The 26,591-nt window shown below is 45.5% G+C and overlaps 1 protein-coding gene across 2 annotated transcripts; it reads left to right on the forward strand.

Annotated features, from left to right (window-relative positions):
• Positions 1 to 7,529: 7,529 nt before the first annotated feature.
• TOPORS (TOP1 binding arginine/serine rich protein, E3 ubiquitin ligase) lies at positions 7,530 to 19,269 on the forward strand. 2 transcript variants are annotated; one of them, XR_005704512.2, is made up of 4 exons: positions 7,530 to 7,688; positions 9,232 to 12,680; positions 13,721 to 13,915; positions 18,708 to 19,269. XR_005704512.2 is itself a non-coding variant. In XM_040090967.1 (2 exons), exons 1-2 carry the CDS (start codon positions 7,530 to 7,532, stop codon positions 12,211 to 12,213), a joined length of 3,141 nt encoding a protein of 1,046 aa, XP_039946901.1. In that variant the 3' UTR covers positions 12,214 to 12,865. The 2 variants fall into 2 exon arrangements, 1 of the variants encoding a protein (XP_039946901.1); XM_040090967.1 differs by lacking the exons at positions 13,721 to 13,915; positions 18,708 to 19,269 and having other exon boundaries at positions 9,232 to 12,865.
• Positions 19,270 to 26,591: the final 7,322 nt, after the last annotated feature.

The following is a 26,591-nucleotide window of genomic DNA, read 5'->3' on the forward strand; positions in this document are numbered from 1 at the left end:
ATAGATGGTATTATATGAATAATGAAGAGGATAATGAAAGCATATAATTATTTTTAAGGAGGCAGAAGTCTCTATTAGGACTCTAGTTTGAAATTGCACAATTCCTACTTTTTCAAACAGCATGTAATTCAGGAATGAAGCAATTATGTTTGATGTTTACGGGTGGTGTAACTTGTGAAAAATTGATTATCATCATATATTAAAGTGATTTAAGGCTGTATTTAGCCCAGAGTGGCCTGATGGTTTTGTTTCTTGGTTTTGCTCATTTTCAATAGCCTTCATTAAATAATTCAGCTACAATATTAATCAGAGAATCATCAGGGCTGGAAAAGACCTTCAAGATCATCAAATGCAACTTTTGATCAACCACCAGCCTAGCATTTAGACCACTACTTTAACTGCTACATCCGGTCATTTCTTGAACACTTCCAGGGATGATGACTTCACTACTTCCCTGGGCAGCTTGTTCCAATGCCTGACACGTCCTTTCAGTGAAGAAGTGTCCAGCATGGACATCCCTGGCACAACTTGAGGCTATGTCCTCTCCTCCTGTCAGTAGCAGCCTGGGAAAACAGGCTGACACCCACTTTAGGTAGTTGTAGAGAGTAGTAACATCACCCCTGAGCCTCCTTTTCCCCAGCTCCCTCAGCCTCTCCTATAGAACTTACTCTATACACCCTACACCAGGGTTGCCCTTTTCTGTTGCCCTTCTCTGGACACACTTAGCACTTCAGTGTATTTCTTGTAGTGAGGGGCCCGGAACTGGACACAGGACTTGAGATGTGGATTCACCAAGTCCAGGGGCATGGTCACTGTTCTGGTCCTACTGGCCTCACTATTGCTGGTACAGGCCAGGATACCACTGGCCTTCTTGGCCACCACGGACACACTGCTGGCTCATGTTCAGCTCCTGTCAATCAGCACTCCCAGGTCCTTCTCCTATGGGCTGATTTCCTGGCCCTCCTTCCCCAGCCTGCAGTTCTGCATGGGGTTGTTGTGACTCAAGTGCAGGACCTGGCATTTGGCCTTATTGACCTCATACAACTGGCCTTGGCCCATGGATCCAGGCTGTTCAGAGCTTTCCTGCCTTCCAGCAGATCAGCTTGGTGTCATTTGCAAAGTGACTGAGGATCATCAGTGAAGATGTCAAACAGAACTGTGCCCAGCACAGACCCCTGAGGGACACCACTGGTGACTGGCCCCAGCTGGATGCAGCACCGTTCACCGCCACTCTCTGGGCCCGGCCATCCAGCCAGTTCCTAACCCAGCAAAGAGAGCTCCTGTCCGAGCCACGGGCTGCCAGCTTATCCTGGAGTGTGCTGCGGGAGACAGTGTCAAAAGCCTTGCTGAAATCCAAACAGACAACATCTACAGCCTTACCCTCATGCTCTAGGTGGGTCACCTTGTCATAGAAGGAGATTAGGCTGATCAAGTAAGACTTGCCTTTCCTAGACCCATGCTGGCTGGGCCTGATCCCCTGCTTGTCCTGCACATGCCATGGGAACACATTCAAGAAAATCTGTTCCATAACTTTCATTGGCACCACATTTAGCTATCCTTACATATTCTTATCAACCTTATAATTAACATGTATCCATGGGTACTGCTTCATGTTAATGAGATAAGGTTGTATTTGAAGGAGAATCTTTTGTGTCCATTAAAGCAGCTGTTAGTGTGGCTGCATACCTGGGTGAATCAACTAATCATTTCATTAAACGAAAGTCCCCTTAGCTGTGCTAATCAAAAGCATGCTGATCAGTTTTTCCAAACAACCCCCCTGAAACCTAAACAAACAAACCACTTCAAGATTAATAAACCAGTCCTGCTCTAATATATAAGCCATGCTTTATTAAAAAGGATTAAAAAGAAAAAAAAAGATCTGAGGGGGATTTCATCAGCATTATGTATATATTCCTTTAGCCATCTCTGGTGATGTTGTCTGAATGGTTAACGCTACCTAAACAGAGTTATTTGCTGTATCATTTTGAATGTGACAGGAGACACAGGCTTTCTGCTCTGAACTGCATCTTCTTGGGTGAGAAGAAGATGGTGGATGCTGAACACTGACACAAAGCCCTTCTAATTAAATCCCAGAAGCAGGTTGATGGGTTTCTATGGGCTTGTTGACTTCTATGTGCAAGCACATGAGCAGAAGCTGACCAGAGAGTTTAAAAAAAGAGAGGTGGAATATGTAACACTGTCAGTGAGCAGCTTCTTAGGCAGCTTTTTCAGAGAGAGGTAGATCAGTGTATCAAAAAATGAGAGAACTGGCTTTAAAACTTCACAGGTGTGATTTAAGCCTAGCAGGCAACAAAGTACTATGTAGCTGCTTGCTCACTCCCCCTCCAGCAGGGTCAGGGAGAAAATCAGAAGAGTATAAGTAAAAAAAAACTTTATGGGCTGATGTAATAACAGCTTTATAGGCAAAGCAAAAGGCACATATAGAAAAAAAACCAAAACAAGCAAGACAAAACAAAGGATTCCTTCACCACTTCCTATAGGCAGGCAGGTGTTCAGCCGTCTCCAAGAAAGCAGTGTTCCATCACGCATAACAGTGACTTTACAAGACAAATACCCTCCCCCTTGATTCCTTCTTCTTCATGCAGTTTTATACACTGAGCATGATGCCACAGGATGTGGGAAACCTCTTGAGTCCACTGAGGCCAGTCTCAGCAGTGTCCCGTCTTTTCTCAACTCCTTGTGTACCCCCAGCCTCCTCCCTAGTGGTGCGGGTGAGGAGCAACAAAGGCCTTGGCTTTGTGGAAACCCTGCTCAGCAGTAACAGAAAGTGCTTTATATTATCATCCCTCCTTTAAGTGCAAATCCAAAACACAGCCCCATACTAGCCACTGCAAAGAAAACTACCCCAGCTAAACCCAGTACATTCTCTACTCCTTACTTCAATTTATGTCAAGCTGTAGTCCTACATGGTTTAATAGAATCTCATTGACACCCCCACTGCCTCTCCATCCTTTGATATAACACACAGATATCATTCCCTTAGTCTATGGACACCCCCTGCAAAAGCCCATCAAATGTCAATATATGTCCATAGAATGTCAACTGAATTCATTTCAGGGCCCATGAACTGGGGCTCTGTCTGTTCTGCTAGTCACTTATAGGACAGGAGAGGAGAGGTGACATGGTGTGGTACTGTGTCCTAAAGCCAGCTCAAGTCAAGTCACTGTTGCATTTGCACTGTTTATTGTAAGACTTGTCCTCCATTGGTTCATGTGGTTCCTATTACAGTAATTCCTGTCAGTGTAACTCAAATAATGTGTTACAACAATTTAAAGGCACATCTATTACAATTTCCACCCCTGGGCATTTTGTGCCAGATTGAAGGCTTTGATAATGTAATGAACTCCTCACCTTGCTTCTAGTCTGGCCAGCAACAAGGAGTTCCTGCTATAACAATTACAGAGTTCACCACAGACCTCCATGGGATGCAGAGGGACAGTCTGCCAGACCATGGCTTCACTGTGGGCTGCAGGGGAACCTTTGCTTCATCATTTTGACTACATCCTGCCCCTCCTTCTTCTTCAGGAAAAGGACTTCTCACATTCTTCCCCTGTACTGAGGACTCATCCACATCTCACAGTCCCTATGACTCAAGTTCATACTAGAATTCCAGCCTGTTCAGTACAGCAGCAGACAGCTGCAATGCCCTGGCCACCTGCTAGCCCAGGCCCATCGTGGCTGCTATCAAAATGTTCCCAGGCACAGCAGAACCAGATGATAAGAAGTAAAGCACTACAGCAAACAGCCACCAACAAGCACTGGATTGCAATACATAGTCAGGCAAGTGAGCCCTGTGGGCAAGCACTGGAACCTGCTGATTAATAATTAAACAGCTGTAACAGCTGAAACTTTCATCTAGCACATTCCAATCTAGACTGTCATAATCTGAGTTTTTTGAGCCCCACATTGTGTCTAAAGAAGGACTGTTGTGGTTTAACCCCAGCCAGCAAGTAAGCATGCCATAACTACTTGCTCACTCCTCCATGGTGGGATGGGGAAGAGAACTGGAAACGTAAAAGTGAAAAAAACTCATGAGCTGAGATAAAGACAGTTTAATAGGGAAAGTAAAAGTCACACACAGAAGCAAAGGAAATCAAGGAATTCCTTCATTGCTTCCCACAGGCAGGCAGGTGTTTACTCATCTCCAGGACAGCAGGGCCCCATCATATGTAAGGATGGCTTGGGAAGACAAATTCCATGACTGGACTTCCTCCCCTTCCTTCTTCTTCTTCCAGATTTATATGCTACGCATTCAGCACAAATTCAAATGACAGCCCGATAGCATGAAGAAGATAAGCTCTACCCCAGCCAAAACCAGCACCTTTCCACTAGATTAGAAGGAGGTATTTTCTAAATCTTTATGGGGCCTTTAATCCCACTTTGGTGTTATGGGGAAGGTAAAAGTGGCTTCTTACTTCTGCCATCAGGCTGACATGACTTCAGGTCAGCGTCAGGATGTGGAATTGAAGATGCTTCTAGGACCCTTGACATTTACTCTAGCATTGAGCTGTGACAGCTGTACCAGAGAGAGGATACAGAGAATAATCAAGACAGGCTAGAGAAGTAAAAGCTCTTGAGTGAGGCTCTCAGTTCTTTTGATATATGCAGAAACATCACATAGGTTTCTCAGTTAGCTAAGGGCCATGTCATAAAAAGAGGAAGGTCTCCTTCTGCCTTTTTGTCACTGTGCAAGGTCCTCATCACCAGCAGGGACATTATCGAGTGTTTCATCTCTCTTGTGAGACATCTCTGCCTTTCACTTCAGGGACAAGAGAAAACGGACAGGTCTTGGTTCTCCGGAGATTTTTGCAGAAGCATCTCTGAACACGCACACCGAGCAGCAGCTAAGTTGAAGGGAGACAAATTCAGCTGCTGTTACTGCTGCTGCTTCCCCGTAGTCCTGCACGGCTCCAGCCGGCGGTGCAGGAAAGCCAGCTTGGAGGTGATGCTGGGGAGTATTTTGCCATCTCGTGGCAGCTCGGAAGTAAAGCATCTCTATGTGATGACAAACACTCGCTGCCCGGAAGAAACAACCCAAAAAGAGAGGTTTCCATTGAGCTGGCTCCAAACTGACACTTGGAAGCCACAACCCTGAACTGGTATCTGTCCATGTGCAGCCCCAGATGCATGCCAGTGGTGGAACCTGAAACAAAGTTTGAGAAGATATCACTAAAGAGGACCCAGCCTGGGGCAGATCAGTGGTCAGAGATTGTAACTCCTGCTCTTGGTGTCATGCTGCTGTAGATTCCCAGCTAGCCAAGGAAATGAGTGGATAACCACAAGCTGGTGAAGGCTTCAACACCACAGTGAGGACAAGAGCGCACTGGAGCTGAGCTCTTATGGTATGGACAGTGAAGAATGATCCAGCCAGCTTTGGCTCAGAGAAAGTCAGTGGAGAAGCAGAAGGCCTGTCAGCACAGAAACTTTTGGAGGAGAACTGCTATAGGTCTCTGACAATTTTCATGTATTTGCAGGGTGATGTAGCTAAGATGGGAGATGCTGAGCAAACTCAGGAATTAAACAATGTGAACCTTCCACTGAACTCCTTTCCCACAGGAGCTGTTGCTGCTATGCCTGAGGGAGCATTGTCCATGGTACAAAGAACACTAGAGAAAAGGCTGGGGGTTGCCCCTGGTCAGGGACTGCAGATACCACTGTCAACAGCATGGGCACTGCCAGTGCTGTGGCTGCTGCTCAGGAAGATGAGATCTCTCCACACTCTTATTCCCACAAAGCTGCTGGCAGGGAAAATTTCTGCTGCTGACCAAGGAACGCCAGAGGAGGATGGCAGAGGAAGGAGGGCCAGGCTCCCCAAGAAAAGGTTGTTCCCCAGCTTCAAGAGGTATGTGGGATGACGTATGTGCCAATCTGTGTGGGCCGTGGCAGAGAAGTCACATGAGTTCTGCTCTTCATAGCTGTGTGGAAAACCAGCACCTCAAACCAGATACATTTTATTTCCAGAATTGCTTCTTTTCAGCTCAGAAATTATAAACCTCTGAAGAGCCTGGAATGCCTTTCAAGTAAACTTTCATATTTCCATTACCCAGAGATGAACTGTCCGAGTGAGTCACCTAAGAGCTGACACATGCACACAGCATTTAGCAAGAGTACATCTATCCGGCATACAAATCCCTCCTATTATGCCAGCAACGGGAGTAGGTAAGGGTAAGGGTCCTGATGCCAGCAAAGGGTGCAGGTGACAGTGAGGCTCCAGACACTGGGGCAAGATGGGTACGTGTGCCCCCGGTGCACCTGCTGGGGAACAGAGGCAAGTAAAATGATGAGTCTTGGCACCCACACACGAAGTGGGACCGCAGGTCATAGCTGACATGCCTGGTGCTGCCTGCTGTGGACACAAGAGAGGTTGCTTCTCTCCTGAACACCAAGGAAAATTGTTTGGGGCAGGGATGTAACTCCTGAGCAGACTTCAAGGTGGGCTACCTGGTGAGAAGCAGGCCCTGGGTCCAGGCAGGTCATGAGGGATTGGCCTGTTCTGCTACCTCAGGAGGTCTTCAGGAGTGGAGTGCCTGTTGGGAAGTGCCAGAGCACGTTTGCTCTTCAGCAGGCAGCAGGACCAGCTGGTGCGTGGGAATGAGTAAAATGGTTCAGGATATAGGGCAGGGTTACCACATGAACAACAGGACTATGCTGGTACTCTGGGGATCTGTGAATTCACATGTGCTTTTGCAAACTTTCATCCATACTGACTGTGGGTAAGAAAAGGGACAGGACTGGCTGTGCTCGTGTTTTACACAAGTCCTGGTAGTAATATATGCAGGTACTGTGGCAGGCTGTGCCCCACCTACAGCAGCCTGCACAGCTGGCCTTCTCCATGCCCTTTGCACACCCGTGTGTCCTGCAGGTACGTGCTAGTAAAAAACAGCCGAGTTATTTTTCTCTTTCCTAATAACGGTTTATGCCTTATCTGTATCTTCTTTCCTACGTGCTATTTGTTTTGTCTGCCCAACCACCCACACGGCTTCTCCAGCCTTCGATGGATTCCTCTGCACCCTCGGAGACAATGCCAAGCTCCCGCAAGGCGCCTGGGGTCTGCCAAGTCCTAGGGCAGCCCTTGGGTCAGGAAGCGGCTCTCCAGGTGCCGAGGGCGGCCATCCGCGCCGCTAGAGAACGAAACCCCAGGTGAGGCAGGACCACCTGCAGAACAAAACGCGTTCCGCGCTTGCGGCGGCACCGCCCCGTCTCCAGTCGCTTTTTTTTTTTTTTCCTCGGGGACCGCCGCCCACGAGGTGCTCGCCGGGCCCCCGGCCAGCACGGCCACCCTGCCGCACCCCCGCGGGCCTGGCAGACACGAACGAGGCGGCAGACCCGCCCCTACGACACCGCCCGCCGCCTCCACCGCGCCCCGGCCCCGCCCTGGCCTCCGCCCCCCGGAACAGCGTCACTGCGTGGGGCGCGGATGTGACGACGACGGTTCCGGCCTCGCTGCCGGCAGAGCCCGGCTCAGCTCTGCGCCCGCGGGAGCCGTTCCCGTGGCAACACCGCTGCCGATGGCGGACCCGGCCCGGCGCCTGGCGGAGGGCGCCCGCCGCCGCCGCCCTCCAGGGGAGGAGCGGCGGGAGCCTCCCGGCACCGGGCGCTGCCGTTCGCGCCACAGGCTGAAGGCGGCCGCGGCCCTGGCCCGCACGGGAAGCGAGGGCCCGCCGGCGGTGAGTGCCGGGCCTGGGGGCGGGAGGAGCGCCGGTCCCCAACGGGGCGCTGGCTGGCGGCTCCCGAGGCCGGGGTGGGAGGTGGCGCGCGGGGAGCGGCGCGGGGCCGGGGCCGGGTCACCCCCGCGGGTGCGAGGGCACTTGTGCGAGCGCGGGCCTCCCCCGAGCGCTGGTGCTGCCCCATCCCCCTCGTGGTCCTGCCGGCGGGAAAGGCCTGCTGCCAGACCTTTGCAAAACGTGGGCCGATGGCTTTTGAAGCAGGGTGGTACGTTATTTCCATCGGACTGTAATGCCTTAGGGTAACGGCAAAACGTAAAGTAACTTCTGAATAGATGGATTTTTTGTTGTTGACCGCGTTTGACCTCTCTTGTGATTTCACCTCGGCCAGCTGCCAAGCACCAGGCAGCTGCTTGCTCACTCCTCAGCCGGTCACATTAGGGAGAAAAATTCATTGGTTGAGATAAAGACATTTAAATAAGGACACCAAAACCCAGGCATACAAACAAAGCAAAACAAGGAATTAATTCCCTACCTCCAATAGGCATGCAGGTGTTCAGCCATCCCCAGGAGAGCAGGGCCCCATCATGTGTGACAGTGATTTGAGTAGACAAGCATTATCACTCCAAATGTCCCACCTTTCTTCCTTCTTTCCCCCATGTTACATATTGAGGATGATGTCACATGATCTGGAAATCCCTTTGGTCAGTTGGGGTCATCTGTCCCAGCTGTGTCTCCTCCCAACCTCCGAAGTACCCTCATGCACCCCCAACTTCAAGCCCTGCTCAGCAATAATGAAAACATCTCTGTATTATCAACACTGTGTTCATCACAAATTCAAAACTCAGCCCCAGGCCAGTCACTGTGAAGAAAATTTAATGTCTCAGGCAAAACAGCACAACAACCTGACTAGATAAAGGGTAGTGTGTGCTTGAGGATGACATCTGGTTGTTTCTGCTTCAGTCTTGAAAAAAAAAAAAACAACTTATTTTGGCAGGAACACATCCCTGGAGATTGTCTAATCCAACAGGCTGCGTGTGGTCCAGTATAAATGCCCAACAAAGAGGGGCAGAGTGTACAGTAACAGAACAGGTCCACCAGAACTTGGAATGTGATAACATAGTTCAAGTGCAGTTACTTCTTTTGGCTGGTTTGTTGTAAAGTACAGAACTAACTGTTCTCATACTCTTCATGTATAAATGCTTGGGTTTTTAAGCTGTGTTTTGGAGGATACCATGTAAATCAAAAAAATTACTGACCACATTAAAGGAATTATTTAAGAGTGAGGAAGAAGACAGGCCTGCCTTTTGCCTTCATCTCTGCCAGCATGGTTTGAGTGCTGTTTAAAATTTGCAGCATTGAAGAGCTAGATCTCACTGTGAAGCCAAACAAAGTAATGAGGTAATGCTGCCTCTTTGTTCAGCATTCTCTGAGCCACTGCTGGGTTTTGCAACCTTAAAAGCAATTGTTATGGGTTTCTGCATCTAGAGTGTAAGATTTTTGTGTCTCTGTGATAGCAATGGTCTTCTGTCTCTCTCTTTTCTAGACCATGACTTCAGATAAGGAGTTTGCAGAAGATAGCAATTTTTCACCAAAAGCCAGCACCAGTAAGCTGCCAACAGATGCGTCTCCAGACTCCAAATGCCCCATCTGCCTGGACAGATTTGACAATGTTGCATATCTGGACCGCTGCTTGCATAGGTTCTGCTTCCGCTGTGTCCAAGAATGGTCAAAAAACAAAGCAGAATGCCCGCTCTGCAAGCAACCCTTTTTTTCCATTTTCCATACGATTCGTGCTGAAGATGACTTTAAGGAGTACATACTCAGCCCTTTAGAAACTAGCTCTTTTGCCAGCCCTGATGGCCGGAGATTTCGTTATCGTACTACCTTAACAAGGGAACGCCGCACGCGCAGTTCTCCTTCCCGAAGGATGCTGTCCCCTCCAGATAACGGGATGTTGTTTGAAGGGCTGTCAAGTGGGCCAACACGACACAGACACAGAGAGATTCAGCAAATGATCAGGAGGCTGGCCTCAAGGAGAAAGGCTAGCGCGGAGGGCAGATCTCTGCGACAGATTCAGGAGGAGGACATGATCAACTTCCGCAGGGCTCTGTACCGCACTGGCGTGCGCATCCGCAGCATTCAGGATGGTGGCCGATACCGAGAGATTTCGGCAGAGTTCTTTCGCCGCAACCCTGCTTGCCTTCACCGGTTGGTTCCTTGGTTGAAGCGAGAACTTACAGTCCTGTTTGGTGCCCACGGATCTTTGATCAATATTGTGCAGCACATAATCATGAGCAACGTAACTAGATATGATCTGGAAAGTCCAGCCTTTGCCGATGATTTAAAGCCATTTTTGCTGAATCGGACAGAACACTTCCTGCATGAATTCATCAGTTTTGCTCGTTGTCCTTTTAACTTAGAAGCATATGATCAACATGCCAATTATGACTGTCCTGCACCATCATATGAGGAAGGAAGCCACTCAGACTCCTCAATTATTACAATATCTCCAGATGTGGCGTACCCGCAAGGGCCAGAGAATAGTTTGTCTGTACCTGGTCTTGGTCAGGCCCCCTGGGATGATGAAACTCCAGGGCCTTCCTATTCCATTTCAGAAGAGGTTCGTGCAACCATAGCTTCTCCTCTGGAGTCATCAGAAAGTTCTGATGAGGACTCTGCATCAGGGAGTCGAAGAACTAAACTGCAAACTGAGTTACAGGCTAATGCTGACTCAAATGACAGTGGCTCTTCCTCAGACAATTGTGTCATTGTCGGGTATGTTAAGCCATTAGCTGAGAGGACACCGGAAGTGGTTGAGCTGTCCTCTAACTCTGAGGAGTCCATCAAGGAAGAGAAAAGGGAAGATGTCAAGAAACAGCAACCGGTCCAGTGTCACAGCTGGAGTGACAGTGAACCGAGCAGGAGCTTCTCACCCCATTCCCCTACATATAGGGAAGATATAGGAAGTTGTAGAAGCTATTTATCTCCTGCAGTTGAGAAGAGGGAATCAAAAGAAGATGAGAAGAACAAATATAAAAGAAAAGATCTGCCTTCACAGGACTTGAGTTGGAGCCCCTCTCCAGGGAGTGACACAGTATGCTCCCCTTGGAATCACAGATTTTCTAAAAAGGGAAAGTCCAGAAGCCCACAGTCCTGTTCACGGGACAGTCGAGGCAGTCATGGCCATCGGTCTAGAAGGGAGCACCGTAGCAAAAGCCAGCCTAAAAGGAGACGATCAAGAAGCAGATATAGTAGCAAACATAGGAGCAAAAGAAGCAACAGAAGGTCAAGGGCACATGACACCAGAGCCTCTCTGAAAAGCCAGAGGGGCTCTTTAAGCGGTGAGAGCACTCCATCCAGAGAAGTGAGCAGATCACGTTCACGTAGCAAAGGGCACAGTAAAAGGAGATCAAGAAGCAGAGACAGCGATCGCTATTATGTAAGAGACAGTTACCAGACTAGACACCAGTGGGGTTCTGCTTTCTGTAGTCGAAAGGTATTTGGAGACAGCTATGAATCCTCCAGCAGAAGGAGGATCCGGTCTAACACGCTTTACTCAAGGCAATCTGCTAGTCCAGAATACAGGATACGATCATTTATTGAGAGGACAGATCTTCATAGCCAGAGGGGACTCCATGAGAGACACTATTACTGTTATGAAAGATGCAGGTCAAGGAGTCGGTCAAGCAACAGATCAAGGACTCCTTCTGGAGGAGCTGACAGAACAAAAAGTGAAAAGCCTGGTGGAAAAAGGAAATACAAAACTCGCCACCTGGAGAATCCATTCATGGAGAGCACAAGTCTAGAAAGAGAAAATGACTCCAAGAAAACTTCCTCAAAATTTGGTGACTGCTGCAAAAATGAGGATAGCCTGTTAGACAATCATGCAAGCAGTGAGACAAAGCATAAGAAAAGGAAGAAGAAGATGAGGAGTCCAAGTGTTGAGATAATCTATGAAGGAAAAGCAACAGACACAACAAGGCATCTTAAAAAGAAAAAGAAAAAGCATAAGAAGAAACACCGGAAACATCACACAAGTAACTCCGTACATTCTTCTCCGGTGGTGATCACAATTGATAGTGATAGTAGCAAGGAGCCAGAAAGTACCGAATGGGACAGCAGTATTACATGGACAGGCACAACTCAGATAAATGCGAGGGAAAATGAGTCTCCATCTTCTTTTCTGAGGAGGACAGGATGTGAGGAAGCTGGAGGAGTAGACAAAAAATATGGTATCCCTGCCACAAGGGAAAACATAGATGGTGGCATTAGAAATGCTGATGTCAAACTTCAAGAAACAGCAGCTGATCAGAGTGTTGCCATAGTGAATACCAGCAGTAACACCTCTCACACAGAAACTGTAAACAGTTATGTTCAGGAAGCACCAGAAGCACCTTCCAGGCCACTGCCTTCCCCCAGGACTTCCTTCCTAGAGTGTCCAGAGAGAGAGCCATTGATACTAAGACTGCCAAAGAGACTTGTCAATAGATCCTCGTGGTTTGATTTCCCAGAAGAAAAAATGTAGTAGACTTTCCTTGGAACACTTGTTAAAACTGTGAATTTAACACTTTTTTTCCTCTTGAGATCTAAAATGTCTGTTAGAGCTTCTTTCTGTTTAAAAGATGTCTAGGAAATGCATAAAACTTTTGAATGTGTATGCACTTTTAAGTCAAAGACGATAGAATATTGCTAGTATGTAACTCTTAAAGTATATTAGAGGATTGTTTGGAAGTTTTAATTTCATAAAGCCATCCACAGAGTATTTCAAAGTTTTGTGTAAACCCAACAACAGAAAAGGAGCCCAAAACCAGAGCCAGGAAAAGCATTTTTATGGGGATTGCTCTTAGACAAGGGAAACATTGCTTAGTTCATAAAAAGTGATTCAGTCTGAATTCCAGCATCATTTCAATCTCTTTGGTTTAAGCTGATCTCTGCTGAAAAGTAGTTAGTGATTTCTGCAGAAATTTTCAAAGGACTTTGAGTAATTTTAAGGTAAGCTAAGTCAAAATCTGAATGAAGCAATAAGATTTTTTTCATTTGTTTAAATATATTTACATATGTACTGTGTGTTTTGCAAACGGAGTTTTTTCTTTTGATTTTGGGCATCTCACATATCCAGGCCATTGGATATTTGTGCAGTCAGGAGTACCCCAGGTTGGAAGGGTTGTCTGGAGACCAGCTGGTACAAGCCTTCATGCAAACAAGAACTTTGATCAGATTGCATGGGATTGGTTCAGTTTTGAGTTGTCCCAAAAGCTGGGTGGCTGCTCTGTCCTACCCTTTCTAACATAGGAGTATTCCCTTGGGAAACTTTTTTCTTCAGATTTCTTCTTTTTATTGCTCTTATTGGAGCCTGTGCATTCTGCCTTGTGTTCTACAGCTGTGCAGCCTTCAAGGTGTCTTTTCTTTCTACCCTATGGCTGTATACCTGAAAGACATCTGTCTTGTCTAGCCTTGGCAATAAAACACTTCCTCCTGACCCCCTTAAAATAACCAACATTCACCCAGCTCAGTGCAGCCTAAATGTCCTGCTGCAGGTATGTGCAATGCACAGGGCTCTGGCAGGGTTTTGTTTTCCAGGTTTGTCCCTTCTCTGTATGTACAGCAGTAGCTCTGAGGGCTGAACGAGGAGGTTGTCTTTTCTGTCTCTCCTGCAGTACCTTCCCGAGTTTGATGGGTTTAACCTTGGCTGGTTGCCTGCCAAATACTCACCAAACTGCTCTGTCACTTCCCTTTCTCCACAGGATGGGGGAGAAAGATGGGAAAGCCGTGTTGAGATACAGTAAAGGGAGAGTACTGTCACTAGCCAGATAGAACTGGGGACAATGAGTATCTTCTGTTGCCAGTGAAAAACTGAGTAAGGGAATAAGAAACAAAGGCAAAACTAAAATGAATTTCCCTTCCAAACTTCACTCTTGTTACAGACTCTTCTACCTCCTCCTCCCCAGCTGTGCAGAAGGATGGGGAAGAGTATTGTGGTCAGTCCAGTTTTGCTGCTTCTTATTCCTTACATTCTTCCTCTCCTCTAACAGGGGCCTTTTCTACAGGTGTGCAGTACTTCCAAAACAGATTGCTCCAGCTGCCAGGAAATGTGTTCCTGTGTGTGCTCCTAAGCAAAGGCTGCAACTCCTGACAGGAGCCTGTTCCTGTCTGAGATCTCCATGGGCTGTAGCTTCCATCAGGACATCTCTACATGCTCCAGAGTGGAGCTTTTCCATGGGCCGCAGGTGGGTCTCTGCTCCACTGTGATTATCCAGGGGCTGAAGGGGGCAATTTGTCTCACCATGGTCTTCATCACCTGGAAGTGCTCAGGCTGTGTAGAACGCCTGTTCCTGCCCAACCAGTTGGCTGAGGGAGAACCAGGAGTGATGACAGTCAGTCACTCCGCTCTTGTCCCTGGGACATCTCTGGGCTGCAGGGGTCAGGTTGGTCCCTACCTTGGGATTAGCTTTCAGGGAGCACAAATGTCTGATGGGGCTAGGCACTGGGAGGCCTGGGGGCCACATGGTGTGAACCATAGTGGTGGTCTTGCTGTGGTCCCTTCTGGCTGTTGGCTGCTAAAAGCTCCTTGGCATCTCCTAGGAATGAATGTAGTGGCTCTCTTTCTTCTCTTTAGCCCCAACAGCATAGTGAAATTCTCCTGGAGGGCAGAGGCTCAGGGACTGGGTGTCCTTGGCAGATGGCTCAGGGATTGATGGTGCAAGTGCCTTTGACTGGAAGCCTTGGATAGTTCACAGAGCTGTGGTATCCTTGGTATAAGTGAGGCTTGTCCTGTACCTGGAGTGCTGGGATGGAGGATACAGGCCATTGAGGAGAGGGCAGGGCAAGGTGGAGCTGTTGCACTAAATAGAAGGGAGAGATTTGATGGTACAGCCCTTAAGTTGGAGCCCTGGGTGAGGATGAAGGGATAGGAAAAAAAAGCAGATGTGGTGGGTGCTTCTATCTATTGCCCAGCTAGGATGCCAATGCTGAGAAGTAAATTTGACAGGTCATTAGGAGAAATCTCTGGATCAGCAGCCTTTGTGCTTGTGGCAGGTTTCAACTCTACAGATACCAGCTGGTAATGCAGTCCTGCTATGGTGAGCAGATCTGTAAAAGTCCTAAAATTTGTGGGAGATAACTTTGTATTATAAGTACTCAGAGAGACAACTAGGAAAGAAATCGTAGACTTGCTGGTTGGGAATGGAGAATGTGTGGTGGGAGATGGCATGGTCTGGGCCACAGTGATCAGGAAATGGGTCACCTTAAAAATTTCAGTGCAATGAGAAAAAACCTGCAGGTTACTTCTTTGAGAGAGCAAACATTGCACCACTCAGGGTGCTTTCAGTCCCCTGGGAATCTGCACTTGAGGGCTCAGGAGCTGCATTCTGCATGAGATCTGCAAACATGGGAAAATAGCAAGCTGTCAGAAAACATTCTCAGTACGGGAAACCTCATTTGGTTGTTTTTCATGACACTCATTACTAGGAATTTGTCATTAAAACGTGAAGGGCGTCTAGGGCAGTGAGTAGAACTGAGGAAAACATGTGCTACAGGCAGACATTGATTTCCAGTGCTGCTTTGTGTAAACCACATCATCACTCCTGCTGCACCTACTGCAAAGTGTGAGTAAGCTACATGGTTTGGTGCTCAGCTGCTACTAAGAATTCTACTTGCATAGAGAAGGCATTGTGGTTTAACCCCAGCTGGCAGCTAACTACCATGCAGCTGCTGACTCACAGCACCCTACCACAGTGGGATGGGGAGGAAAACTGGGGGGAAGGAGAAATGTGAAACTTGTTCATTAACAGTTTAATAATGGAACTTGAGTAAAATATAATAGTACTAATAGTAGTAAAAAGGAGAGACAATCAAAGAAATCAGTACAGTTGCTGATCACCTGCTGGCCAATGCCAAACCCTGATAGGCCCTCTTCTGGGTAACTCTCCCAGTTTATATACTGGGTTTGACAGTCTATTTTGTGGAACATCCCTCTGACCATTTCAGGTCTCCTGTTTGGGCCATGCTCCTCTCCACTTTTTTGTGCACTTCCTTGCTGGCAGAGCATTAGCCACTGAACAGTCCTTGACTCAGAGTAAGCACTCTTAGCAACAACCAAACCATCAGTGTGTTATCAGCATCTTTCTCATACTGAATCTGAAACACAGTGCTGTACCTCCTCCTAAAAATAATGAACTCAAATTCCAGCCAAAACCAGGACAAGGACTGAGCTGCATTAAACAGCTCAGAGTAGGAAATTAGATTTATCAAACCTCTTCCAGAGTTCCCCTGGCATAATTTTGTAAGCTTAGACAAGACTTCAGTCAGCAGTGGTGTTGGATTTAGCAACCCTACATAACCTTATCTAGGGCTATCTGACTTTACCTGGATATTCTGCCTGTTTTCCAGGTGCCTTTTGAGAAAGTGTCTACCAGACCTGGAGTGTAAAAGCCTTGGACTCTCTTGATGTGTTTCTTAAAGTTTGAGGTTAAGTTTTTATTCCCAGAGACAGGCTCATGGGAAAAACACAATGTTCTCAGGACGTTAAACAAACTTTTACAGACAGGCTTTAGAAAGTAAGGGTACCTGGCAATTTTTAAAACATTCAGTTGACATAAAGCATTTCACAAGGCATTGATTTGAGGCAAACTCTAACCCATACAATGTGATCGGGACATGCAAAACCATCACACGGAGACGATAGATTTTGCAGGGCAGAGAGTTCCTCCGAGAGAGCCCAAGGCTGAGCCAAGGCCAAGAGCCCCTCTGCCTGTTTATTTCTTACTTTTTATACATTTGTGGGTCTGGCTGTGGATTGGCTTCTGGAGTTTTCACCTCCCAGCCAAATGGCCAGACCAACTGTCAGTTACAATTGTTTTCAGGTTAGAAATATGCAAACAAAGGACAGAGAATGAAAAAAAAAGGATTTGTTTATGTTATATGTGTGAGAAAAGGCAGAAACTGCTCCTAATGTTGTACAGTAGCTAAAAAGTCTGACTCCATCTTATGAACAATCAAAAGGCTTTAAGAAACTCAGAAAAAACAGGGTGACACATACAACTTTAAGTCACCCAGATTTCAAGAAGAGGAAGATAGAAAGGGAGAGGGTGTGTCATTGTGCAACTGCTTTCATCTGCTTTGGCCTGCTGGGACCCTCCCCTCCACATGGAACTTCTGGTGTGCCAGTGGCTAATAAGCACTCTGGAGCTGGACTAGTGGCTCCAGGGAGGTGGGATATGGAGAAGTGCATCATCCCACTTTTTGCAGAGCTTGCCTTGCCATCCTGCCATACACACACTCTTTGTTGTTTTGCACAAGAAATTATTTTCTCCAGTCTCTCACACTTGAGGTAACTTGAAATCTCAGGAGAGACATGACAGCAGATAAACGCACTAGCGTTATCTTGCTCTGTGTGCATGCAGAGCCTGCTCATGTAGGTCTGGGATCTTGTTTGCAATTTATTCTGTCAGAAATGGATCATAACCCAGGGTGCTCTGCCTGGGGCTCCTCCTTTATTACCCACCTGCTGCACTTCAAATGAGCTTCTAAGGTTCATCACAGTGAAGTGAAACCACAGAGATGAAGCATGTTTCTGTCTCCATACTGGACCAGAATCCAAACTGTGGCTGCAAAAAATGCTGCTGCTGCTGTCATGCATATCTATTGAACATTTATTGGTAGATTAATCATCAGCAGTGTTACAGATGCTCAGTGCCTCAGTTTTGAGAAGTTTCAAGTGTCGTTTCCAACAGACTGGAACTGTCTGCCATTCAAGAGGTTTCATGGCCTTTGCCATGGAGTGACGGAACACCTAGAAACATCCCAGTCCTAGCTAGGCAACCTGCTCATCTAGGTATGTTGTGAGTGGTCTCCAAAAGGGAACTAAATTAACTGAAGCAAGCCCTTTATATTAGCAAGGGCTGGTGCAAAGTAGAGGAAAAGTCCCCTCTTGGAATGCTTTGGAATGCTGAGTCCTGAAGAACTTTTTGTCCAAGGTGAGGAGTGACCAGCTGCATATCTAAGTCAGTCTTTAGTCCTGATGAATAATGTGTGAATCAGTGTGTGTGGCAATAATACCATTTATCCTTTGAAAACCTGTAGCTGTTAGAGATCAGGCATCCATCCAGTGTGTTATGCACAGAACTAGTCACAACTAAATGACAAGCTGCTGTCCAAGGCATTGAGATGAACATCAAGTGTATAGGGGGAAAGACATACAGAGCTTAAGTTTTTTATTTTAAGATCATTCACCTGGTGAGTGAAACTGGGATGGTAAATTTAATCCCTAGCCAATGAGCCAGGTCACACAGCTCCTCCAAAACAGAGAGGTTTGTGCCTTGAAGTCATAGCAGTTTCTTGTCCATTAGCTGAAGAGTCAAAAATGAATACACATACATATATGTCCATGCATGCTTTATGTTTATAGGGAGAGAGAGAGGGAGAGAGAGTAGAGGGGAGAGCATGAGTATGCTGACAGATGCCTCTCCTCTCCTGGGAGAGGAGAAAAGCAGAAGTAAACACTGTGCTCTCCTGCATGCACTCCTATTTTATTTGGACCCATGAAAGAATGAAAAAAACCCAAAACAACAAACCACTGGATGGATTGGTATCTTGTAAGATTTATGAACTAAATTTAGAAAAGTCATTTTACTCTTGCTGGTGTATTGCAGGCTCTTGTGCAAGAGTCAATTAAAAAAAAAAAAAAAGTTACTTTCTCTGTGAGAGCATGTAGAAGTACCATAAAATGGGTTCAATTAATCTTTTCAACCACTGAATTTACTCTGGATAAACAATCCATGTATCAAATTATATGTCCTAGAAAGGTGACCAGCCTTATAAAATGCTTCGCAATTCTGCTTTTCTCATTATTGTATTGCAGATAGTTTTCTGAATGGAAAAATGGTTCAAGCAAAATGTTAAATAGCATTCATTTGTCATTTTCCTGCACAGACCAGGCAGCATCCTGCTGGATCTCAAAATATGTAGTCATTATGAAGCTTGTATTGAACTGTTTGTGGTTTTTTTTCTCTTTTTTATCAGGTAGTTTTCCTTTGTGATGGGTAATTTCCAGACCTCCTGCTTCAGTTGGTACAGTTGAAAACTCTGCACGAACCACAGAGATGATTAAATACAGAGGATCATCACAACCTAGTGATTGAACTGTGTTCAGGTGACTTCTACAGGCAACCTCTGCTGTAGCTACCTGTAGCTATAGATGTTTCTTCATAGCAACCACCTGTGCTCCAGGCTATATCACCAAGATCTTTACAGAAGAAACCTGTAATTTTAGGCTGAGGCATTTATAAGTGGAAAGAGATTTTATCAATCCCTTTATATTATTTTTTTTTTCAAAAAGGAAAAAGGAAATCTCCACATTTTTCATGGCAAATTGATGCAGAAATAACTCAGTAGGACTCTGATTTCTGCTATGAAGTGGGTCATAGTAAACAATTGGATTAAATAGTCCCTTCCAGGTTAAAAAAAAAGGGAAAAAATAAAATGTGAAATAAAGAATTCAGACACAAAATAGAACCTCATGTTGTTTAATGGCAAAGTCTTTTGCACAGGCATCTCAGTTTCAGAGAGTAGAGATTCATTACACTATCATTACACTGTATCATCATACAGTGCCATTGCTCACTTTAAAATTAATGCAAGAATTTCAACATTCCAAAGCATGATTAAATACCACCAATTTATTTTATTTTAATTCCAAATTTTCTATTGCTTTATGTGAGGTTTGCTATTTACTGCCAAATTTAGAGGGCTGGTTGGCCAAACTAGGTTAGAGTGATTATCCTTGGGAACATTAATAATCCTTGATTTAACATACCAAAATTGTCAGAAGTTAATTGCACTGTTGCTTTTCGCACAGGCTTATTGATTGCTAGAGAGCAGTGATGTAAGACAGTGCTGGTGTACAGTCAGAAAACAGCCTTGTGCTGGAAACAGCCAGCACCACAATTAAGATTGGCAAAGAACAAATTGATGTCACAGAATACCCCTACGATGTCTCACAGGCCAAAGAGGTGAATAATGATCTCACCTCCTACACAGCACTGAGCAGACATGTTGAAAGAGTATGCAGCATATTACCTGTGTTGTAACCATGGCTGTCAGAGAGATAGTCTCTTAAAAAATGCCTTGTTGTCACCAATTGTGATTATTGCCAGTTCCTTAGATGTTTCCTTCAACAATATCAATGTAAGTTATGCTGTAAATAAACAGGGCAGGAGATAGATTAACTCCTTAAATGCCTTTATTGAAAAAGGGGAAGGCTCCAGGGGTTGCCTACACCTCCAGACACCGCTGAAGAGAAGATGCAAGTCGAATCTGCTGCTCATGCTTCAGAGTCAGGATTCCTCCCTCATGGGGGTTCCCAGGAACACTCCTGGCTCATTTTGGTCCAGGGTAGTCTCCTTGTCTGTGGGTGCTTTCTAAGTTATGGTGAGAAATCAGGAAGCTATCTGCCGATACCTGAGGGCTCCTGAGTGCTTTGCCGATTGAGTGCTGTCTTCCATATATCTGTGTCCTGTATCAGTTCATTTTAATTAGGGATTTTTGATGTTAACCATACTTCCGGCTATAACAACGCCTCATAGGAGTTTTGGCATTTTCCATAAGGGTGGAGGCAGCAGCTTGACGGGCAGGTGTGATGTCAGCAGGAAGGGGAAAGAGGAGCAGGCAGAGAGCAGGCGGGGGAGTGGCGGAGGCTTAACCCGAGGGAAGGTAAGAGATTTTAGGGTTTTTGGGGAAGAAAACATGTAACATACAACTCAGAAGGTGAAGAACTGGGGTTTGGGGTACAAATGGGGTACAAACCATTTAGGACATTAACACCTTTAACATTTTTAACACAACTAATAGGGCACAACCATGGGTCCCCGCAACATTCAATAGGTAACCAGGAGTTTTTGAATTTCATTCACCTCAATTTAGAAAATGAAGGTTAGCCTTTGCCCATGCAGAACTATTCTGTTATATCAAATCAGTTGTTCTGCGTCCTGCCATCTCCTTACCCCATGTCATCAAGCTGCTGGATATCTAGACTCAATGTCTTCTGGAGCAAGCTTGAGTCAAGTGTGAATAAACTGGAGAGTGGTGAAGTAGTGTTGAATATATTTTGTGCAGGTAGCAGAGTGTGTAAGCTGCAGGTTGAGCTCCCGGAGCAGCAGCCCAAGCTCAATGAGCCTTTCATAACAAAGGGCCTGGGGACCCGTGGCACAGCCATGGAGATACCAAAGGAGCCAAAAATTCCATACTCTCCCATGTGTCCCATTTTGCTGAAAAAGGGGAATCAGGAAGACACTTTTGGTAGATTTCTCAGACAAAAATAAAGTGCAAATGCGACAATATTATATTTGAAAACTGTTCATTGATAAAGAAAGATAAATGATCCTTACGTTTTTGTTATTGCTGAGCAGTGCTTGCACAGAGCCAAGGCCTTTGCTGCTCCTCACCTACCCCACCAGTGAGGAGGCCGAGGGAAGGAGGCTGCACAAGGAATTGTGAGGGGACGCAGCTGACCCCAAATGACCTAAGGGGTATCCCAATCCCATACTTTGTGGTGCCATGCTTAGCATATAAATCTGGAGAAAGAAGGAAGGGGAGGAAGTTCAGAGTCACGGCATTTGTCTTCCCAAGCCATCCTTCTCATCCATGATAGGGCTCTGCTGTCCTGGAGATGGATGAACACCTGCCTGCCTATGGGTAGCAATGAAGGAATTCCTTGATTTCCTTTGCTTCTGTGGGCGACTTTTACTTTCCCTATTAAAGTGTCTTTACCTCAACCCATGTGTCCCATCCTGCTGTAAAAAGGGGAGTTGGAGAGGATTCTTATTGACTGATTTCTCGGAGGAAAATGAAGCACAAACACAGCAATATTACATCTGCTTCTTGGTAAGAACTGTTTCTTGATAAAGAAGGGCAAGTGTTCCTACCGAAGCGGGATAGAAAAGAGAGCAGAGAGGGCAGCGGAGAGACGGAGGGAGAAACAGGAGACAGGCACAGATGGTGTCCGCTGTAGGCTCGGTTATCGCCAGCTCGGCAGCTGGAGCTGGGCGGCTGGAGCAGCGGTGAGGCTGCGCAGCGCTCAGGAGCGGCCGGGCGCGGTTTCCGAGCGGCGGCAGCAGCGTGTCTCCGGCGTCGGCGGCTGCGGGCCGGGTGCAGGGCTGGGTGCAGGGCTGGGTGCAGGCAGCGCCCGCTCGGCCCCGGCAAACACCGCAGCACTGGGATGTGCCCCGAGCTGCCTCGGGGAAGCGGCGGAGCACGGCGGGACAGGTGCGGACGGGGAAGCGGGAGCGCAGGGAGAGAAAGGCGAGCCAAGGGGAAGGAGGGCCAAGCTGACCTTCCGGGCGAGCTCCCGATCCCTGCGGGAAACCCAAAGCAGAATGGCATTGGGGGTGTCGCGGCTAATTGCTGTTCTGTGTTAAGGCTCCTGTCCCAGCCCGATTTCCCAGGCATTTTTGTCCTGGGCGTCCGGGCATCTGCCCCACCAGCAAGTGGGGGTCACTCGCAGCCCGATCGTGGAAACTTTCTCTGCCCTGATCGGCTGCCAGGCAAAGCCTCCCCGGGACGGGGCTCCCAACACGTGTACACTCCCTCCAAGGATACTTAGGTATAACACATACTGAGGCATAAATAAAAATCAAATTGCTCCCTCTCACTGTGCTTAGTGAGATAAAAGTGTGGGGATAAAAGCCATGGGGTTCCTTTGTTTTGGGTCTCTCTTTGGAGACACCAGCTTGAGCTGCTGGTTGGTTTTTTAGTTGTTGCACCAGTAAGATCTGGACATCTGAGACTCTGATATTGGAAACCTGAGGTCAACACAGTAAGGAAACCTGGTATGACTGTGTGAAGGTGGCGGAAGGGCAATATCTGGGAATATCTTGGTCCCAGCTCAGGCGGTGCAAGAGTGACTGCTAGAGTGGCTCCTGGATGGTCAGACTGGGAAGTTTCCGTAACAGTAGGAAGGAGCGCTTCTTTCCTTATGCACAGCATGGGCCAACAAGGTGAACCACAAACTCCTAAACAAAGTGTTCTGGAGAGCCAGAGTTTTATTAGATTAAGTGGACTTAAGATGAATGATGGCCTCATTTTTAACTGACTGCCTTTGTCTATTTGTCCTATTAAGTCTGTCCTATGAATACCCTGCTGTTTAGTGTGATTCTAGATGGATACCAATGTCTAAACTTTTAGCTGAGTGGAAGTTATATACTTATCACAGATGGTCTGAGCTTCATTACAAGAATTAACTTGTTACAGTTTGGGGGTTTAATCCATCTCTCTGCATCCCAGAGCTTGGGATGAAGAATAAAAAACAGCAAAGCCCCACTCCTTACCAGGATATCATAGGTTCTTCTGCAAGTTCCATGTATGCAGAGTGCTTAAATGGTGGTCTTAAAAGCATAAAATGACAATTCATAGTCTAAGATCTGATGGCTCCCAAAAGTGGTTAGCTAACTGCCATGAGAGAAGTTTATGGTATCCTGGGCATCTGCAGCACAAAAACATCCCAAGACAGAGTTACGAAATGAAAATAGCAAGTAACTCTTTTTGGTACATCACCCTGCCTGGACTGTTTGCTTTTAATAGTGTTTTGCAGTTATGCAGATGTTTTGATTATGTTTGCACTTAATCACATTATTCCTGAAAGGACAATCAAGGGGTTGCATGGAACTTCTTCCTCCCTTTTGAAACACCATAAAGAAGCTCATAAATAATAAATTTTATCAATGATTAGCAACATCTCTAAAAAATGGCTAAGAGCTGTAGAACTGGCATTTCCCCCTGCTTTTTCTTCTCCTTGTTAATACTTTTCTCCTTTTAGCACCTTTTCCATTTGTTCTGTACCCTGAACATCTCAGATATTTGATCAGATAGGGCAATCTGGGTGGAGTATGAATCTTGTGAAATTCATGTCAGAGCCCTGAGGGCATTGGATTCCAGCCTTCTCCTCAGTTCTTGTCTGCCTACACTGATGTCCAGCTCTGGCATGGGGCAGCCATTAGTCTTGGGTTGTGGTGTTGGGGTGTCAGCGGCTGTGCTGGGGTCCTCCCTGTCACATGGGAGCTGTACATCAGCTCAGCCCCATTAGTTTGTCCTTGTGCCCAGACTCCCAGATCCTCAGCCAAGCAAGCAGCTTGCTAGGATTTGGTGGAGGTGCAAACTGGTCAGCTTCCAGTTACCTTGGCTTTGTGCTGCATGCCTTGATTCTGGTTGTGTGCTATTCCTCTTCCAGGTCCTGATAGATTAAAATTGCCAGTACCACTTAGCAGTGGTCTAACAGAAGAATCTAGAAAATCATCACAAGAACAGCCTTGTTTCAGCCCTGACATGCTTTCAGGTTGACTAAAAAGGACAGGGAAGTAAATGTCTCTGCAATGGTGAACTTTCCTGCACAGTTCCTCTTCCCTGTTTTCCCATGTTCTTTCTTACTATAACTTAAGTTTGTCCATGCTGTGGCTCATTCACTTCTGAATGTATTTTTGCTCCATCTGCTCAGGCAGTTTGTTTTCCTTTTTTAAAAAAATATTGAAGTACATGGATTTATCAGAAATACTACTTAAATACTCTGCAGCTGTTAAATTTGCTCTGTGCATAAAAGGAGGGAGAGGGACATTTTGTATATGAGCAGATAGTAATAGGACAAGGGGGAATGGTTTTAACTGAAAGAGGGCTGTATAGCTTAGATATTAGGAAGAAGTTCTTAACTCAGAGAGTGGTGAGGCACTGTAACAGGTTGCCCAAAGAAGCTGTGGATATGCTGTCCCTGAAAGTGGTTAATGTCAGGTTGGATGGGGCCCTGAACAACCTGATCTAGTGAATGCCATCTCTGCCTCTGTCAGGGTGATTGGAAGTAGACGATCTTCAAGGTCCTTTTCAACACAAGCCATTCTGCGAAACTGAAGATGCAAAGTGAAGTTGAGAATTATCAGTCAAAATAGCCCACCTGCTAATATTTTCTTTTTCATAATAGAATCCAAAGTGATATCTCTCAAGATTAAACTTTGGTAATATCTGTAGGTATTTGCTTTGCACAGGCGCTTTTTTTTTTTTTTTTTTTTTTTTTTTTTTTTTTTTTTCTTTTCTTTTTTTTTTTTTTTGTGGGGAACTAAAAAAATTTAATTTCCAGTCTTTTTTCTAAAGACAGCTTTATTTATAATCCAAATTCCATCCCTGATTAATAGAGTTTCTCAAGAAGTATGCTAATTTCATACATCTGTACACACTGGAAATATTGTAGAGCTGAAGAAATTATCTTTTTTTCAGGAGAAGAGAGACAAATCAGGATAGAGTAAGTAATTTTTCAGCCATCTGTCTTCTCAAAACACTACCAAAAGTGCATTCATGCCTTGAGCTGAACCCCACAGCATCATACTTTATAGAGACTGAAAATAAGAAAGCATGGACAAAATTGGTAGTGGCATTTGGCCAATGTGTTGTGTCTGATTCTGACTCCATACATTTCTATGTGTATAAACAATATTTAGGTGTCCTCTGAAGACCTGCTGAAGTGGATACTCCTTTGGCAACCTTGCAGCTTTTATGTCTCCAGGGTAGTCTTGTGAAAAATGTAGCATGTTGAACAGAATCAGGAAAGTTCATAATGGTAACAGGGTATTTAAGCAGCAATATGACTTTTGAGCTGAATCTCCTAATTTTTTTTGTGAACCAGCTGCTTCTGTGAATTTTCACTGAATGTCATTTAAGTGAGCATTTGCATGTACAAAATTATATCAGACATAGTGAAATAGACTTAAAGACTTTCTGATGAAGTCTGTCAGATTTACTAGTGAATTATTTTATTTCTACAGACTTTTTGAACTATCATATAGAACGGCATTTTTATTGATAGAGTTTGTGAGTGGCTCAATAAAAAGAGGGAAATAAAAGTGAAAAGTATTCCAAAGGTCTTTTGGGTATTTCTTTTAAAGTCAAAGACAGAGTTTTTCAACGACCTGAGTTAGAGTGGAGGCAATTCTAGATAAGCCACTCCTTCTGAATTAAAACATCTTATGGGAATGTTAGAAATATATGTTTCATTCCAGTACATTTTAGAGATCTCAAAAATCCTTTATTTTTCTAAGTTTCCTCTTCTGGATTCTTGACTCCAAACTCCTTGTCATGTTAGTGGAAAAACTCAAGAGTTTTATGACAGCCACTGATGTGACCTAAGAAGGACTTTGTGCAAGGTGGAAAGACTGAGGGTGCTGTCAGCCTTTCTGGGAAATGAATATAAGACCAGCGGTACCCTGTGCACCATTAGAAGTGCCAATACTTGTGTTCAGCTACAGAAGAACACCCAACAGCTTTTGGTGTTCTCTATGAAATCTGGAAAGTACGTTAGTCAGACAATTATTTTCCCTTTCTCTTTCTCTGCCTGGGCTGCGCTTTTGCCTGGCTTTGGGGTCCAGGAAAAAAAAAAAAAACCAAAAAAAAAACCAAAAAACCAAAAAAACATGCAGAGAAACTCTAAATCCTTCGGTTGCATCTTTTAATAGTCATTAATAAGTCATTTCATGACTTCTTGCTATTGTATTTATTTTAAGCTTAAGCTTACAGTAGGATACTTGAAAGTCCATTGTCTTGAATTGAGGAATTTCACAGCATTTTTGGAAGTAATTTGCTTCTCTTGAAGTATCTTGTGTGATGTTTGGACAGCACAAGATAAAAATGTCTCCTCTATCCTCACACTTCCTTCTAGTGGATGAAAACAGATATAATTGGTTGACTATCTTTACATGCAGCTTTTATTTCTGTCTCCTTTTCTTAAGTCTTCTCATCTTTCCTGGTTCCACTACAGCCTCTGCATGACTACTTGGTCCATCTTCATCCGGTTGCCATCTGATTAAATGATTGCCATGATGTAAAAATATGGTGTTTACTGCACAATAGCATTTTCAGAGGTGTCGTGTGCTTTCA

The sequence above is a fragment of the Hirundo rustica genome, chromosome Z, assembly GCF_015227805.2.
Source record: "Hirundo rustica isolate bHirRus1 chromosome Z, bHirRus1.pri.v3, whole genome shotgun sequence".
NCBI lineage: Eukaryota > Metazoa > Chordata > Aves > Passeriformes > Hirundinidae > Hirundo > Hirundo rustica.